Source organism: Lissotriton vulgaris, chromosome 3_1, assembly GCF_964263255.1.
Source record: "Lissotriton vulgaris chromosome 3_1, aLisVul1.2, whole genome shotgun sequence".
Classification (NCBI taxonomy): Eukaryota; Metazoa; Chordata; class Amphibia; order Caudata; family Salamandridae; genus Lissotriton; species Lissotriton vulgaris.
Genome location: NC_141689.1, coordinates 950,541,370 through 950,559,813, shown reverse-complemented (window position 1 = coordinate 950,559,813; position 18,444 = coordinate 950,541,370). Strand labels below are relative to the sequence as shown.

Genomic DNA, 18,444 nt, shown 5'->3' with positions numbered 1-18,444 from the left:
AATACCATTAATGACAACACCATTGACAAAGATACTGACGAAGATACCGTTGATGAAGTTAAAAACAACACCATAGACTAAGATAGCACCACCACCAACGACAACACCGTCAGTGACTGCTTCTGATATCATGCCTTCAGGTATTTTTTCCAAGGCCATGACTACCCCTGCCCTCACAATTGCTACACTGTCAACAATGAAAACTCCATCAACGAGAATGGATATAACCTCAACGTCCAAGAGCACAAAAATAACCATGATTTCTGACAAGGGTATTCCATTGACTCTGATGCTGGAATATACATGCCCAAGTAAAGTTTCACCGAACTCACTACAACACCTCTTCTACACAGAAGAATCAGACAGGGTAAAGCCTTTGGACCAACATACACTCCCACTGAGTTAAAGGTGAAGCCCAGGATCCAGAAGTAGAGGATGATGATAACGAAGACATGATTTATCCATCAGATCAAAGACAGGTTGTCGACCTGAAGACTAGAAACACATATCAGTTCTATATGCAGAATCAGGATGATGAAGATGAGGATGATGGATGGCAATATGATTTGGAAATCTCTAAAACACAATGCAAGGGCCGAAAGAAGAGATGATGCAGGTGGCCTTGGCCTAAGGTTTAAGTCACCTGCTTTAAGACTACAGTAGACGCTTTGCTGAGTCACTTGATTCGCAATCCAAAAGACAGCTTTCGAAATCTACAGCACCAACCAGTTCCAGACCTCAAACAAGAACAACCACACAACTCACCCCCAGTACTTTTCCCCACCCAGCACTCCAATGACTCAGTTGTCGCACCATTCACCTCTGGCATCACAGTCAATTACACCACAGGCAACAGATACAGATGACCAGGAAGGCAGACAGTTAGCGAATACCCCCAGTATTCAGCCCTAGAACGGTTGACTACATCGCTTCCACACTGGATGGTGTCACTCACCCAGTGTTTGACTCTCCATCAGTTGACATTGGTGTCTTCCACAATTTGATAAAAAGAGTGGCAAAAAGGTTTAACCTACCAATGACGGCAAAAGAGAATGACTGTATCCTTTATGAATTCAAGGAACATGCCAGAAAAATTATTAAATCAATCGCTATAATGGACCACATATGGGTGGGGGGCCTAAAAATTATGAAGACACCAATTATAATTCCAGCAGTGATTCCACGCCTGGACCAAAAGTACAAAGTACTAGGAAACACTCCTGCATGCCAGATTTGGCACCTCTAAACAGACGTGATGTAACGCAAGCGGCTCAAAGGCAATCTAGAAACCCAACATTAAACTGTAAAGCACCGTCCGACAGGGAGCACAGGAGAATAGACAACATTGGCAAATAATTTTCTGCACAGACGCCACATCCATCAGGGCCTCAAATGTTCTGGAAATACTCACTAGATTAAACCGTTAGATGTGGTCAGACATAAGGCCATACCTAGAACATTTGCCAGATCATTAAAAAGCTGAGGCAAAATCAATTCTACAGGAAGGAGAAAGAAAGTTTTCAGCAAATATTGATACAACTATGGACAAAACATCAGCTGGCTTCAGACAACTAGCTGGAGCAGCTGTGTTGCACAGACAAGGTTGGCTGCCAGTCACTTCCTTTAGACCTGAAATGTAAAGCAGCATTTTAGATATGTAGTATGATGGCAAGGCTCTATTTACAACCATAACGATGAAGCTCTACTGTCTATTAAATCAGACATAAATATAGTGATCCCTTTCTGTGCCTCAAACAAGACACCATCAATCCTTTCGAGGTGGTATGTGGAAGGGGCATGTATTTATACAGAGGGGTCTATCAATCCTATAGATGCAAACAGTATACCACCCCTTATTTTCAGTATCACTAACCCTATCACCAGCAATATGGGGCTCAGCCATCTATTTCCTACCATAAACAAGCCCCTCACAAGAGAGCCAGAAACCTATCCAGTAACAACAAAGGTTCACAAAGGCAGTGACAAGTTGGTGATGGTTACAGTACTTCACAATACGCTTGCAGGAGGAAAGACCTCTTCTAGTTAGGGGAAGCATACACGTGGGCTGACATCTACGCAAAAAAGAGGCAGAGCAGACCTTATACCCCAAACACAGGTACTTCTTCATCTGACAATGAAACTACTGACTCATCGAGAACTATCCAAAAGCCAAGTACTACACTCGGACAACAGTCAATTGCAAGTACCTCATCTTCATCTTCCTCTCCTTTTTTAGAGGTAGGCTGCGACGAACGGGACGACCCCGGAGGGGAAAAAGACAAAGACAAGGAGAAAGGGAAAGACCCACTTCAAACGAGAAACGTGACATCGAAGAAGGACAAGAGCAAGAAAGAAGGTCATTGAACGATTTGGTGATCAACATATCTGATTACCATTTCAATAAAAGTCAACTACAAACACTTCAAAAAGGGACCTCATTTGTGCCGACCGCTCATACCAACTTGCTGGAAATAAACATCAGTTTTTTCAAACTGATGAGAAAACTGAGGCTGCGCCATGTCTTTGAAAATGTGTTAACCGAACATGACATGATGAAGATCCTCTAAAAGGATTAGGACCAATTAGCACGTATATGGCACCGGTGAGCCATAAGACTCTTGATTTGTTTGAACAGAAGGTGAAACAAGATCTGTCAAAATTAAACTTCCATAAGAAAACCAAAAATAAAAACCTGTCAGCAAAATAATTTGAGATCTAACGCTCAATTTCAAAGAACCAAGCAGTAATCTGCCAGAAAGCTGATAACGGGGGAACCCTAGTGTTATTGAATACTGCGTACTATTTGGAAGAAGTACATAATCACCTACAGGATGAAAACATTTATATGAAACTTGAATCTAATCCTATAGCAGAAATCCAATCAACCTTATTAAACATTGTGCAGAAGGCATTAGACAGCGGCGTCATCAATGAGAAGGTCAAGAAGTACCTGATTCAAAACAACCCCAAAAGCCCCCATTTCTACATGGTGCAAAAAATCCATAAGGATCCCAAAAAACCTCCATGCCGCCCCATCAAATCCACGAGGGGAAGCCTTCATGAACCAGTGGGGAAGTTTCTGGATCGCTACTTACAATCATGTGTACTTAAAATGAGATCTTTCCTTAAAGATACCACAGACTTTCTCAAGAAACTTAGTAACATCACATTAAACAAAGAAGAACCCGCAGTACTATGTACCATCGACGTAAAATCCTTCTAATATACATCTATCCCGCAAAGCATTGAAGCGGTAGAAAAAGCACTGCTGCGTGCTGAATATGAGGACGATATGAAGGTGTTCCTGATGGAATTATTGGAGTTTACATAAATGCACAGCTATTTCAAGTGGGACAACAACTGGTATCTGCTAAAGAGTGGTACATCCATGGGCAATTGCACAGCACCAACATACGCAAATATATTCATGAAGGAATATGAGGAAGAACATATTCTTAACATACCACCATGGAAGGAACACATACAATTATATCTGCGCTACATTGATGATATTGTCATTATGTGGAGAGGAACAACAGAAACATTATCAACGCAAATAACAAAATTGAATGCCATTGACGAGAGAATACAGTTCACTTTTGAAATACAAGAGCAGTCCATACATTTTTGGGGATGTAGAGATTACTAAAACACCTACAGGCTTCGCTACAAACCTGTATAGAAAGCTTACAAATAGAAATAGTACCTTGAGATACGGCAGTTTTCATCCGCAACAACTAAAACAACACCTACCATACTCTCAGCTGTTGAGAATTAAAAAGATTGTCTCAGACCCCTACAAGGAAAAAGACCAGACCAACCATATGATACAACGGTTTAAACAAAGAGGATACCCAGAGGATGTACTTGAACAAGCATCCAATTGAACAAAGAACAAAACCAGAATTGAACTGTTAAATACTCAACCCAAAACCAAGGAAGAAAGAGTCACATGCGTTAGCAAATATTCCACAATGAGCCGACACTATAAGAAAATAATAATAAAAACACTGGATTCTCCTGAAAATGGAACAAGATTTCAACAAAATTTTTGAACCCTTGTTCGCATATACCAGAGCCAAGAACATAGGGGAAATCATTCGGCATCTACCTAAGACAGTTGACAAAATTGCATATAGCTGCACTACCCCATGTTGGAATTGCAACAATTGCCACAATATAATTCGAGGAGGATACATCACCCACCCTATGAAAGGATACAAAGTATACCTAAAAGTCAACGCTACGTGCAACACGTCCAATATCATCTACATGCTGAAATGTCCATGTGGGAAAGCCTACATAGGCCAGTCGGAAAGAAAATTAAAAATACGCATGAATGAACATAAAAGCAATATTAGGACTAAAGCCATAAAATCCACAGTAGCATCCCACTTTATTGAGGCTCAACATCATGTCAGTCGAATGAAAGCATGCATACTGGAAGTAGTGGAAAAGAGTGAAGGAAAGGCCAACAGAAATACTTTACTCATGAGAGAGAACAATTGGATTTACTATCTGAACACTTTTAAACCGATTGAAATAAATGAAAGACTGGAATTCCAATGTTATCTTTAAATGGTGACTGTTTTTTGATCAGAGTATTTAATGACTCTTTTGTGGTCATTAAGTACCTATCGGACTGCTAGCAATGAACGGACAAGCAACAGTAAATTTCCGTTCAAATTATTATTATTTTTTTATTTACATTCTGATTTATACACCTAAGTTGGGTTGAATTATTAGACTTTTTTTTAATTGACTTATTTTTTTAACTTCTTATAGTATTGAAAGCGCACCATGTTCTTTAACTGTAATCAGCTAGCAATAGCTTTCTTTTTGAGCTTCCATCTTTATTCACAGCGCGTAAAACTAACAAACACCCCCTTTTTCCGATCACATGACCGGACGTAGAGATGCCCGTACACTCTTTAACGTCACTGACAGGAACCGGCACATACACGAGATTTATGAAGCAAGGAAAAGCCTCACGCCCGTAACATCGGTAAGCGTCATTCTTAGAAATAATGAAGCCGTTAAATGCATGTAAACCCACAAGCGCGTATCGAATTTCTAGTGATGTTTTACCGGAAAGCTATCACAGACTTCATTTCCGAACACGCTGAAGCCGTTAAATGCATGTAGTCACACAATCGCGTATTGAACTTTTAGCAATGTGTTTCCAGAACACAAAGATCAACCGCATAGCCAAACACGCTTAAGCCGCTAAATGCATGAAGACCCACAAGCGCGCATTAAAGGTTTTAACGGAACATTCAGATCGACTTTATAACTGAAATAGCCGCTAAGCAGGCACGCCAAACAGTCACTGGGTGAACTTAATCTCTAACACGCACTTACCCTAATGATCACCGCATGCACAATAGAATATACAAATAAGGCAATACCATTTAACGAAAGCTATACCGCTGACACGGAACACTACTGTCAGCCAACCATAATTAATCAGGTGGTGGATATATTTTTTCAGGTGGCAAGCCCATTGCTTAAAACAAACATAATTTCTTCACTTTCCACAGATACTCCCCTGATGAAGTTCTCAATGCCGAAATACATAGGGAGAAGTGAGAATTGATAATATCTGTGATACAGACATAGCATTATGGGACATGAAGTACTATTTGTGAATGCAATGAAATAAATGTGTGAAATTAACATATTAAAGAGTGAAGCAACAAACCAAAAAAAATGTAATAAAGATGTTTATTGAAAATTTAGCTGTTGACACAGCACATTAACCTGTGGCCAGGGAGACCCCACAATAGTGGGGTTGCTACCAAGGTAGTACTCTTCTAATTACAACAATTATGTCAGCCTTACATCAGACTATTAGATGTTGTAGCTTATAAAATACGGTTACTTGTTAGAATTTGTAGGTAAACCTCCAACGACACCACCTCACAAGATGAACATCAACATTTACATCTGTTTCAGAAGAAAATCTGTACCATGTTAGAAAAAATTAGGAATATAAGTGATCTAAAAGACACAAAAGGAACTTCCCATATTTTCCCCATAAGGAAAAAATGGGAGAATGGAAACCAATATTAGATCTTTGAATCCTCAACAAATATTAATAAAAGCAAAACTGCACACCGCCACCTCATCAGAACAACGAAGAAAGCGGCCCTACAAGAAAGTATCAACGCCAAGCACTGAATAGTAAAGAACTTTTTGTTGTGGTCAAAGAATTCGCCAGACCCAGCACAGAGACAGCAATCATTTCCCCCTCCCAAGACCTCTGAAACAGCCTCGGCACCTACTTCCACCTCAAGAGCAAGGAGATATATGACCGCTTTGACAGCATTAATACCCAAGACCCTCCCACCCGCAACCACCACACTCTATGACGCCGGATCCCAACTGACACCACGGAGGACACCCGCATGATCATGCAGAGCATTCTTTCTGGAGCACCCTCAGAACCCTGCCCACATCATATCTTAAACAGAGCCCCCGAACTCTGCCGCACCAACTGCGCCATTAATTCCGACACCTTCCTGGAAGACTGGATCACCCCTTGCTGAAGAAACCCTCTACCGACCTGAGGGACCTCAAGAACTTCAGAACTATGTCTCTTCTCCCCTTCCCAGTCAAGGTCATCAAGAAGACCATCAATGCCCAATTTTCTGAGATCATCGAAGCAAAACACATCCTGGACCTCTCCCAATCCAGCTTCCGAACCAACCTCCTCGCTGCCACAAACGACGTCCACACCCTCCTCGACCGAGACGAAACTGCAGCCCTCTTCCTCCTGGACTTCTCGACTGCCTTCGATACCATCTCTCATCGCACCTTATGCTCAAGACTCCACAATTCCAGCATCTGCAACAAATCCCTGGAATGGATCTACTCCTTCCTCACCATCCGAACGCAGAGTCAGCTGACCACATTTCCTCTCTGCGCCAACAGATATCAGCTGCGGAGTGGCTCAGGGCTCCTCCCTGAGCCCAACTCTTTTCAACATCTACATGGCCCGCTCGCAGCCATCATCAGGATCCATGAACTCAACATTGTCTCCTATGCCGAAGACATCCAGCTGATTCTCTCCCTCACCAACAAACCCACAGTCGTCAAGAACAACTTCCACGATGGAATGAAGGCTGTCGCCACCTGGATGAAGAACAGCTGCCTCAAGCTCATCTCAGAGAAGACCGAAGATATCATCCTGGGCTCCACCCCCTCCACCTGGGGTGACTCCTGGTGGCCCACAGCACTTGGACCCCCCACACCCACAAACCACGCATGAAACCGCAACATCATCCTGGACTCCTCGCTCACCATGAACCACCAGATCAACGTCATCTCATCATCCTGCTTCCACAAGCTTTGCCTGCTCCAAAAAATCTTCAAATGGATCCCCACTGAGTCCAGAAAGACGGTCACCCATGCACACATCATGAACAGAATCAAGTATGGCAATGCACTCTATGTTGGCATCACACAGAAACTCCTCAAGAAACTGCAGAAAATTCAGAACTCCTCAGCCAGACTCATCCTCAGCATCCCTCGCCACAGCCACATCACCAGCCACCTGAGAGACCTTCGCTGGCTCCCAGCCTACAAAAGAATCACCTTCAAGCTCCTCACACATGCCTACAAAGCCCTACATGACACAGGACCTGTGTACCTCGACAACCGCCTCGCATTCCACGCACCCACCAGAGACCTCCGCTCTTCCCAACTGGCTACCATCCCACGTATCCGCAATACCACAGCCAGACGAAGATCCTTCTCCTACCTCACAGCAAAGACCTGGAACGCCCTGCCTCTCCACCTCAGGCAATCACTGTCACTGCCTCAATTCAGGAAGGACCTGAAGGCCTTGCTCTTCGACTGATCCACAGCACCTTTGACAGACCAGCAGCCCCTCCACCTCCCCCCAGTGCCTTGAGACCCTTATGGGTGAATAATCATGATTTACAAGCCACCTGATTGACTGATTGATTGAAAGGTTCTGCATTGTGACATTGCAGGAGGTTCTATAATTTCTATGAAACAAAGACCGTATGACATCTTTGGACCTGGAGGATGCATAATTTCATATTCCTATTTACCCAACTCATTGAAGGTCCCTGAGATTCCAGGTGACTTATCTCTATTATAAATATAAAGTCCTCCCTTTCTGACTCAAATCTACTCCAAGAGTGTTTATGAAGTACATGGCACCAGTAGCTGCTTACCTCAGGAGACAGTGTTACCAAGTATTACCCTATTTAGACGATTGGCTATTCAAAGCAAAAACCTTGAAAACACCTGCGTAGTTTAAAACAAACTGTCTTCAGCCCTTCCAAGATTTAGGCATACTTTAAACAAAGAAGGTTCTCTACTTCCAGTAATTATTAAATTACAGAAAATCATTTTTGACGTGTGAGGCTGAATCTGAGGTTTAAGTGTGTAACGTATACAAGTCTGATGCAGATTTGTCTGTGTCTTGTGGATAGATTTTCAGATGACTGGCTGCTCTCAAATGTTGCAGGACACCTGCCTTGTCTCTGCAAAATCTTCAGGAGGTGGTGTTTTCATTATTTTTATGGGCTTTCTTTGTCTACCCCTCTGACCGATGTATGGCTGCACCTTTACTGCAGTGGTCATCATCTTGAGCTGGGTCAGCTGTTGGTTCATTGCCTATGACAAAGACCATCTTATTTTACTCGAGTGATCTGTCTTCAACCTTGTTCCTTGCCAGGTGAGGAGTAGGCAAAACAGGTGCCCCATTGATAAGGTACTATCTGTGAGCACAGGAAGTATCTGATAAATTTAAAGTCTGCATTTCTGCAGTGTTGAAGCTACCAAATGCTGATAAAACTGTCCCTTATGGCCATGGAAAATGATTTGTCCTTTCATCTTACCCATAACCATTACATCTCCTTTCTCATTAAAGGAATGAATCCTTGTGAGGATGCCTGGGGGCGTTGTACCTACAGTAATCAGGACCTACTTGATGTGTCCCGTCACTTCGTATGGGCTGTTCCTCAGACTTGTGACCAGTGAAATGTAACAAGTTCTGGACAAGTCTTTTCATATCGCCCACCACTGCTCCAGTTGGAAATCAATAAGTTACATGAAATGCTGTTTACAGAAATCGCCACAATGCACTGTAAAGAAGAGAGAACAGCATAGTGGAGTACGAAGGGGGTCATTGTCAATCATGGTCATGCATGTAACCTAGGGGCCTTTTTTCCTGGTGTTTTCTTTATCCATGTCACATAAGAGAACACTATTCACATTCTGTAGTATCTTTCTATGTTTTGGTCTTCATAAGCTATGAGTGTTTTTTACTAATGGAATAGTAAAATTACACTTGTGGTTTGTGAATACCAAAATAGTAGTAAAGTTGTTACAGCAAGTGTAAATTTACACAAAAGTGTAAGTTTACCTTTGTAAATCAGCCCTGTGAATCAGGCCCATAAGGCCTAATTCACAAAGGTAAACTTACACTTTGGGGCTCATTACGATGTCGGACGGAAAGCCTCCGCCCGACAGTCAGAATCTTCCCGACTGTGTCGGAGTCCTTTCGACCGACTCAGCCGGTTTACAGTCGGACCGCTGGATTACGATGTTCACGGTCCGAACGTGAACCGGCCGGTCATTCCGACTCAGTTCTGACCGACTCACGGAGTGCTCCTGTTGGTCGGAACTGCACCGTAACCCCCTAGGGACAGTGTTTCCGCCAGCCTTTCCGCATCAGCCTTTCCGACATGAAAAGGCTGTCGGAAAGTGACTATGGGGGCCCCATGCAGGGCCCCCTCAGCCTATAGTTGGTGGATAAGGGGGTACCTAAGTTACCCCCCTGTAAAACCCTGCACTCTGTAGCAGGCACCATGGGGTGCCTGCGACAGGGTGCAGGGTTTTACACACACAGACACCATTTACGTCTTACGGCCGGTTCTCGGGTTAAACACGAGCTCCCATTGGAAACAATGGGAATCAGACTGAACATTGTTTGGTCGCATTGTAATCTGGTGGTCGGAACCACCGACCGCAAGTCAGTCAATCCCGAATCCGAGACGGTGCAAGGTGGAAGCTTCCCGCCCAACATCCTAATGATCCCCTTTGTAGTTGTTTACTACTGTTTTGGAATTCACAAACTACAAGTGTAATTTTACTACTAGTAATTCTACTAGTAGCAAAATTACATTCGTAGTTTGTGAATACCAAAAAGTAGTAAAGTTACTACAGCAAGTGTAAACTTACACAAAAGTGAAAGTTTACCTGTGTGAATCAGGCCAACTGCATTTTAAGTGCCCATTTATACCCACTGGAGGAGAATGGCAATGCCATAAATTAACATACTCCCTCGCTATTTTGGACCCATGACAGTATTTTGTACCTGGGTCAGATTTTTCCAAATTTCTTTAGACAGCCTCTCCCTTCGACACTTGTTTCTCGCCAAGCATGCCTCAATCCATGTTTGGTCGCCTTGTTGTTAAGGTTGAGACATCAGGGCTACTCCGCAATTTGCCAACATCTCGGTAACCGACCATTAACCTCAGGTTGCAGCTTCCACTGTTTTATCATTAGAAATCTTAGTGACAGTCACATAACTAAAGGCAGTTGTGCACTGCTTAATTTGAGCCGGTGGTTTCCGGTGCTGGGCACCGGCACTTAATTGTCAACACCGGGAGTTATGACTGTCTGCCCCATGGTGGCGGTGTATATCTAATTTAGAGATGAGGACAACAACAGTTGTTTATTCATTCAATATACAGTAAAAAGGACTAATACATGCCTCCCATGCTGTTCTTATAGCATTGAAGGCCTGGAATAGTCTGAATTGTCGCACTTGTAGTATTCTGATGGTTAGTAGTTGTGTTGGTGCTGACATTGACAGCACTGGCAGGGGCAATAGCTGCCGCAAGCTGCAGTGGCCTCCTGACAAGGGCCTGGCACTTATTTTTTTTACAAATTAATTTATTGCAGTTGTGTCTGTCGGTAATGGTCTTGTTTAGACCTTGACAGGCAGACCGCTATATAGCTAGCGGAAGTTTAAGCTCTCAGAACAAAAAGTAAACAACTCAAACACGGACGGAGCTTTTTGCCTGTGTGTAGGGCCATTTAATATTTTCCTTTCTTGTGTCCGCTATGCCTTGCATGGGAGACACGGACAGGTAAAATGAGGAACGGTTCTCCCACCCTCAATATTGTGGAATGGCTGTCACAGTAACACAGTGGGCCTGTGGCATGTGGACCCCGGGTCAGAGGTTTGCCAAAGGTAGGACATCCATTTCCCGACACTAAAGAGAGCGGGGGAACCACCGATTGGGCAGGACAGGTGAACAGGCGATTTACTGCTTTCCTGCCACTCCAGCAAACCCTAAATAAGGTCCTGATTATTTTAAAATATTTTTGATTAAATGATTGCTGGCAAAGTGTGCCAGCACCGGGACCTAGAGCAATATTTTACTCTCCTTTGAAAATTGAACATTATTTCTGTACATTTTTCACTGCACATTAATGTTGACTAAAGGTTCTGAGTGTTTCTGACTTAGCTGCACAATTTTACTTCATAAAGTGAAAAATATTGACTGATTCCAAATTAGACTCCTCACCTAACTGTGAACATATATCCCAGCTACATGGCAGAAGCAGACCAAGATTATTCATAAGGTTGCTTCAGGGCTCACATAATCTTTACAGAAGCCTGTGATAGATTTATGTTGTTTCTCTCTGATTATGTTGTTAGATTTCCATTATGTGTGTAAACATGAACACATTGGCAATACTTTGGTGTATTACAAATCATATAAATGAAATAAAATAAATAAACCTTAAAACAAGGGAAATCGTCATAAATAAATTGCAGAGTTCCTTGCGCTAACTCCCAGAATTGCTCTGGTTTAGGGTCAGGCCAAGACGAATACTTTGCTGATTGCTGGGACGAGAATGTTCCCTGCATGGTAACACAGTTGTGCAACCCCTACCCTGAGTAACCTAACTGCATGATATTTGTTGTGCTGGCAATTTTCTTTTGGCCTAGTATTACAACGATGTTGCTTGCATGCTATGTCCTATGCGGTTCTGTTAGCTATGAGACGCAGGGGCTAGCTCTGTGTTCTGAAGGCTCCACCCACTGAGCATTTGAGCTGACACAAAACTACTCCCTGTGTACATATTAAGCAGTTGTGACCCATTACCGTATGTTTCCCTTTTGATTGTCCTAAACAGACCTTTTTCTTGTGGATGAAGACAGTGGTGCCTACTAGCCCCACATGCGTAAGGTTCTGCTTGAGTGCAGTGCCCAGATACGGCACTCACATCCAGACTGATTATGAGCATGTACTGTGTGCTGTTTACGGTACTGTTAGTAGCGATTCAAGTTAAATGTGAGTCTATGCTTGACTAGACCACTGGGATCCATTTTTGACTTGAAGAGCATAGCACATAATTGGGTTGTGACTGCCTCCCCGGGCAAGGAAGTGTATTGTTGGCATTCCTGGTCTGAAGGGAACATGCCAAGACTCTGAGACACTGAAATGTGAGAGGATGGAGTCAGGGCTGCTTTAGAAATGCAACAGTGACCTTACCGTGGAGGTCTTGCGGATTATCTCTCATGGAGCACTGCCATCAATGCTGATAGTGTGTAGAGGGAATTAAGTCAGATGTTTTTCTGGTAGAAAGGGAATATTTGAGACGAGGCCTGCCTTTTTGTTTTCTTCCAAGTGCTACTTCCAAAATGGTTGTTGCCAGCCAGGTGCAGAGCTTCAAACTTGGCTGGAGCCTAATAACTAAGCCTGGCGAAGTTCTACTCTGCAGAACTCTGCATAGTGCCAGAAAAGCTCTGCCTCGCTCCGTGGTGTTCCACCAGCGGTGGAGTTTGTTAAGTTGTGCGACTCTCACTGAATTTTAGTGCCAGGACTTTGTCCCACACTTTAAAATGTGCATGAAGGGTGCTGCTGCTTTCTGTAGCTCGAGTAGACATTCTACTCAAGCGGCAGCTTCCTCAACGCAAGTGGCAGATTTCTCAACACAAGCGGTCGTGCCCTGTCGCGACCGCCCGCAATGAGAAATCTCACCTGGAAGAGGTCTAGCGCATTCATTATTTTTTCTCGCAATCGCTCAGCAACTTAACGTTGGCCAGCTGCGAGAGAAAAACAACTCTGCTCTGGAGTTTTGCCCACTTTGCGCTCTGTGCGGAGGTCTGAAAAACTCAGTTGGCGGAGCGGAATTCTTGGCCCACCCCTACTAATAACCTCTGCTTGCCATGAGATCCCTGAAGGAGTTCTGACACTGGTAAAGTCAGAAACCTTGCGTCAACATTTCTGACTTCCAACCAAAGTCAGAACTTTGACTCCTGAAACTGCTGTGAGACAGTGTTAGCTGCTGCTGGATGGTTCCTGGGTGGGACATCTTGCAGCAGGATATCTGTGACGACATATAGCAACCCTTCTTCGTGTGTATATGAGGCGCATGGTGACGAGCAGGGAGCCCACAGTGTGAGGACCATGAAGTGGTCTGTGGGACAGCCAAAGACTGTTGCTGCCTGGGCTGTACCTTAGCTGTGTACTGCTCAGACCTGGAAGGTGTGGCTGAGTGCAAGGCAAGGTTTGTGGGAACAGCACTAGTGTAGGGGAGATTCTAGTACTGGGGGTGCAGGGGGCATTTGAGCATGGGATGGGCACTGCAGCCGTGTAGTGGTAGTCTTCCCTTTGCCCTGCACATCCTTTTGCTTTTACTGCATCAGAAATGGTTTCAGATGCCTGTTTTTTTATTTATTAAATCAAGCTTGCATTCTCTAAACAATTGTCGAGTTGCCTGTGAGGAGACTGCACAGTTTTGCATTCACATACATGTTTTGTTTCTACTGAGAGTCCTTTTTAAAGTCAACACAAAACTGTAGGATAGTTTTGTTTTTGTCCACTAGTAAATCTAACCTTTTGATAATGCTCCATTAATTTGTTCTTGAAGTGCCTGTTATTCGTCTCTTTGCCACTCAGTTAAAACAACCTGGAACTACTTTCAAGTCCTCTTAGAGCAGAAATGTGTTAATACTTTTGATTCTCCACAAAAGTCTATTGTTATATGCATGAAAGCGATCTTTGGCTCTTAATATTCATTTTATCCAACTGACTATGTTGTCTGGTCTTAGATGTTAAACAAGAAACAACAGGATACGAAGAAGTTGGCATCGTTTTCCACACAAAATGAGAAACGAGTCACTGAGCTGGGGCAGAACGTTGATCACATGAGACAACAGCAAGCGCAATTACAAAAGAAACTACGCGAGGAGGCTGACAAAAAGCGAAAGTTGGAGTCTGAGATTCAACAAAATCAACTGCAAATAAAAGTAAGAATCATTCTTCTTGAACAGTTCTGTGGACTGTTTTTACAATGCACCATAGACAAGGAAATAAAATAATTTAAAGATAATGTTTGGTGTAGGGAAGTAGCTGCTTCACTTTTTGCCACATCATTAAAAAAAATGCATTGTCATTCTTATATTGCCCATAGTTATCCCCTTGCACTCCTACTACAGTGACCCTACATGTGAGCTAGATAATGTTGACCCCTACACCAGTGGCGTAGCGTGGGTTGCCAGTGTCTGGGGCAAGGCAAGTATTGCCCCACCTCCCCCCAATACTCGCCAGGGTTCAACATTTTAAAAGAAAATAAATTCGGTCGAGACCTGCTGCTGAATTTTTTTTCTTTTAAAATTTTGTGTCTCTAAGAATTTTGCGCCAGTGACAGCTGTCCCCGTGGCACCGCCCATGCCACGCCACTGAGTTGCAGGGAACATAATTATACGTTTTGTGGAGATTGCCTCAACCAGTAAATACCTGGTGCAATAAACTCAACACCCTGGCAATTTCACCAAGGTACATTTCAGGAGGTCAAACCTGCCGAACTATATCAGAGAAAATTACTGAGTGGATACTTTTTGTTTTTAACATGTCTTGATTGAGATTTCTTACAGTATAATGTATAAAAGACAGCAGTATGGCTATACCAACACTGAAACATACAGTGGTACCAAACAAAGGACATCCCTTACAGGATGGGATAAAGCACATCAGCAACCACAGGCCTCCAACACTTTCTCTTCTCTTGTTGCTGCTATCTAGCTTCATATTACCTGCCACTTAGCATTCCCCTCATTATCGACCGAGCCTTCACTAGCATCTCCCCTGACATAAACTGTGTAGAACGGCTACCAAACCTAACTATACAAATTCTATAATACTAAGCAGCAATAGTGGAAAGTCTGTGGCAGTACTTTTTCCTCACACCCCCAGGCAGCGAAAAGGGGGGAAAGGCGGGCAGCCCATCCACAACATCAAACACACATATATATATATATATATATATATATATATATATATATATATATATATATATATATATATATATATATATATATATATTTTGGGGGTCGTCCCCCCAACCCAGAGCAGGGGTGGCGCACAGCGTGTCCATGTCTGCCTCCAGGCCCCTCAACTACATGTACTATCCCATCCTCGACTAGGAGCCCTCCCGATTATGTCACCACATTGGGTACCAAGGGCCCAGATCTGGAGCAACAATGGTTGGGTCATCCCCAAGCAGCTCCAGAGCCAAAAGAATTTCCATCATGGCTACCCATAGTTTTTAGTCCTTGTCTGAGTGCTCATCAGTGCACACTAACCACAACCATTGTTCCCTTGCCACTCTACATTTGTGTGTGTCGTACAGCCAGTTTCGGATGGTTGGCGGCCTGGTTTGCATCCAACTTTTGACTAAACGCTACTTAGCCAATCCCAATCCCAGAAGGCCGAACCTGTGTTACATTTTAGCCCCTCATTTGGGGACCGTGAGCACTCCAAGAAGGCAATGCTTGACCAAGAGGTCCTACTGTATGTGTGCAACCCCGCATATAGTCCGCAGCACCTGCTCCCAGTACTTCTGCAGCCTACTGCACTTCCACGTTATATGTATAAATGGCACCTGATCTGACCCACATCTGGGACATGCACTCAACCGCGACACTCAAATTCTGTGCAGCAGTTGCGGTGTTAAGTAGGTCCGATGTAAACAATAAAACTGAGTACGCTTGAACCGTGCATTAGTAGCTACTTCCCTGACCTGAGTACAGGCCTGCGTCCATTCGCCCTACGTAAGTGGCGCAGGTAAGTTACCCATACACCTGTCAGGGATTACCACCATGACCGTCTTTCGGTCCTCCTTAAGGGCCTTATAGATGTGAGATATCAGGTATCAACCAGATCCTTAATCAGCATCAGTGTCTGTGATTCCGCTGGCTGCGCAGGAAAGTCCTTCCAGACCGCCAGAGTTGTCAGGAACAGCTTAGCATATTGCAAAAACTGACCCGGCTGTAGATGACACAAATCATGTGCCTCCCCCGCTGTTCCTATGAAACATGTATCCTTACTTTAACTACCCCGTGGCGACTGCCACTGAGTAGTATATATATTATGCCATTAAGTAACTTCAGGCCACAAGTTATAGTTCCTTAACATAAGCCTACCTATAACTACTGAATTTATATGGTTTTGTGTGGGTAAAATGTCAACCTAACTATAACATCTGAATACCTTTGTTGTGTTCAGTGATGTATATATATAGAACTATAACTACCCAGTGATATATAAGATTTAAGGTAAGTATAGCACATGGAAGCACAAAGCGCCACTCGTGGTTATCTGGTCTTGTGAGATCGGATGAAAGTCACAAGTTCAGTTGACCACGACAGAGCACTGGCCCGATACAGGGACCAGGTTAGTCCCACTATAAAAAGTTACTTTCTCAAACTCTGGCACAAAGGGTCCAGTCACAGTGAGGGAAACTGAGACGGGCAGGGAGAGTGTCTCGGATGGGGGCTGCTGTAGCACAAAAAGCAAAAACAACAAGTGATGGACCGAATGTGGATCAATGTCACACATTCACCCCAGTCAAAAGATCTGGGCCCAAATCCATCGTTTTTTTGCACTCCACACCACCCTGAGTTAGGCAATGGCGATATGCAAATCAGCTCTGACCCTGTTGCCCCATGGGAACAGTCCAGTCCGAACTACAAAAGCCATGTCCTTCTCAGAACGGAATCAAGCATCCGAGGACCGGACCGGTTTCGAGGTAACACCTCTCATCAGCCCGGCTAGCTTGACTCCAAGTGGTGTGGAGTGCCTGGGACCCACGTCTGGGCATCCCCAGCGCACTTAGGGCGGCAATTGCAAAAACAACAAGTGATGGACCGAATGTGGATCAATGTCACACATTCACCCCAGTCAAAAGATCTGGGCCCAAATCCATCGTTTTTTTGCACTCCACACCACCCTGAGTTAGACAATGGCGATATGCAAATCAGCTCTGACCCTGTTGCCCCATGGGAACAGTCCAGTCCGAACTACAAAAGCCATGTCCTTCTCAGAACGGAATCAAGCATCCGAGGACCGGACCGGTTTCGAGGTAACACCTCTCATCAGCCCGGCTAGCTTGACTCCAAGTGGTGTGGAGTGCCTGGGACCCACGTCTGGGCATCCCCAGCGCACTTAGGGCGGCAATTGCAAAAACAACAAGTGATGGACCGAATGTGGATCAATGTCACACATTCACCCCAGTCAAAAGATCTGGGCCCAAATCCATCGTTTTTTTGCACTCCACACCACCCTGAGTTAGACAATGGCGATATGCAAATCAGCTCTGACCCTGTTGCCCCATGGGAACAGTCCAGTCCGAACTACAAAAGCCATGTCCTTCTCAGAACGGAATCAAGCATCCGAGGACCGGACCGGTTTCGAGGTAACACCTCTAATCAGCCCGGCTAGCTTGACTCCAAGTGGTGTGGAGTGCCTGGGACCCACGTCTGGGCATCCCCAGCGCACTTAGGGCGGCAATTGCAAAAACAACAAGTGATGGACCGAATGTGGATCAATGTCACACATTCACCCCAGTCAAAAGATCTGGGCCCAAATCCATCGTTTTTTTGCACTCCACACCACCCTGAGTTGGACAATGGCGATATGCAAATCAGCTCTGACCCTGTTGCCCCATGGGAACAGTCCAGTCCGAACTACAAAAGCCATGTCCTTCTCAGAACGGAATCAAGCATCCGAGGACCGGACCGGTTTTGAGGTAACACCTCTCATCAGCCCGGCTAGCTTGACTCCAAGTGGTGTGGAGTGCCTGGGACCCACGTCTGGGCATCCCCAGCGCACTTAGGGCGGCAATTGCAAAAACAAGTAGTGATGGACCGAATGTGGATCAATGTCACACATTCACCCCAGTCAAAAGATCTGGGCCCAAATCCATCGTTTTTTTGCACTCCACACCACCCTGAGTTAGACAATGGCGATATGCAAATCAGCTCTGACCCTGTTGCCCCATGGGAACAGTCCAGTCCGAACTACAAAAGCCATGTCCTTCTCAGAACGGAATCAAGCATCCAAGGACCGGACCGGTTTCGAGGTAACACCTCTCATCAGCCCGGCT

The 18,444-nt window shown here is 44.3% G+C and overlaps 1 protein-coding gene across 2 annotated transcripts in view; it reads left to right on the top strand.

Annotated features, from left to right (window-relative positions):
• KIF27 (kinesin family member 27) overlaps positions 1-18,444 on the top strand; it is a 479,420-nt gene that overhangs the window by 238,600 nt on the left and 222,376 nt on the right. For both annotated transcript variants that reach the window (XM_086961311.1, XM_086961310.1), the window contains exon 11: positions 14,111-14,308. In XM_086961311.1, the coding sequence (XP_086817437.1) occupies positions 14,111-14,308 (198 nt within the window). The remainder of the gene's footprint in view (positions 1-14,110; positions 14,309-18,444) is intronic.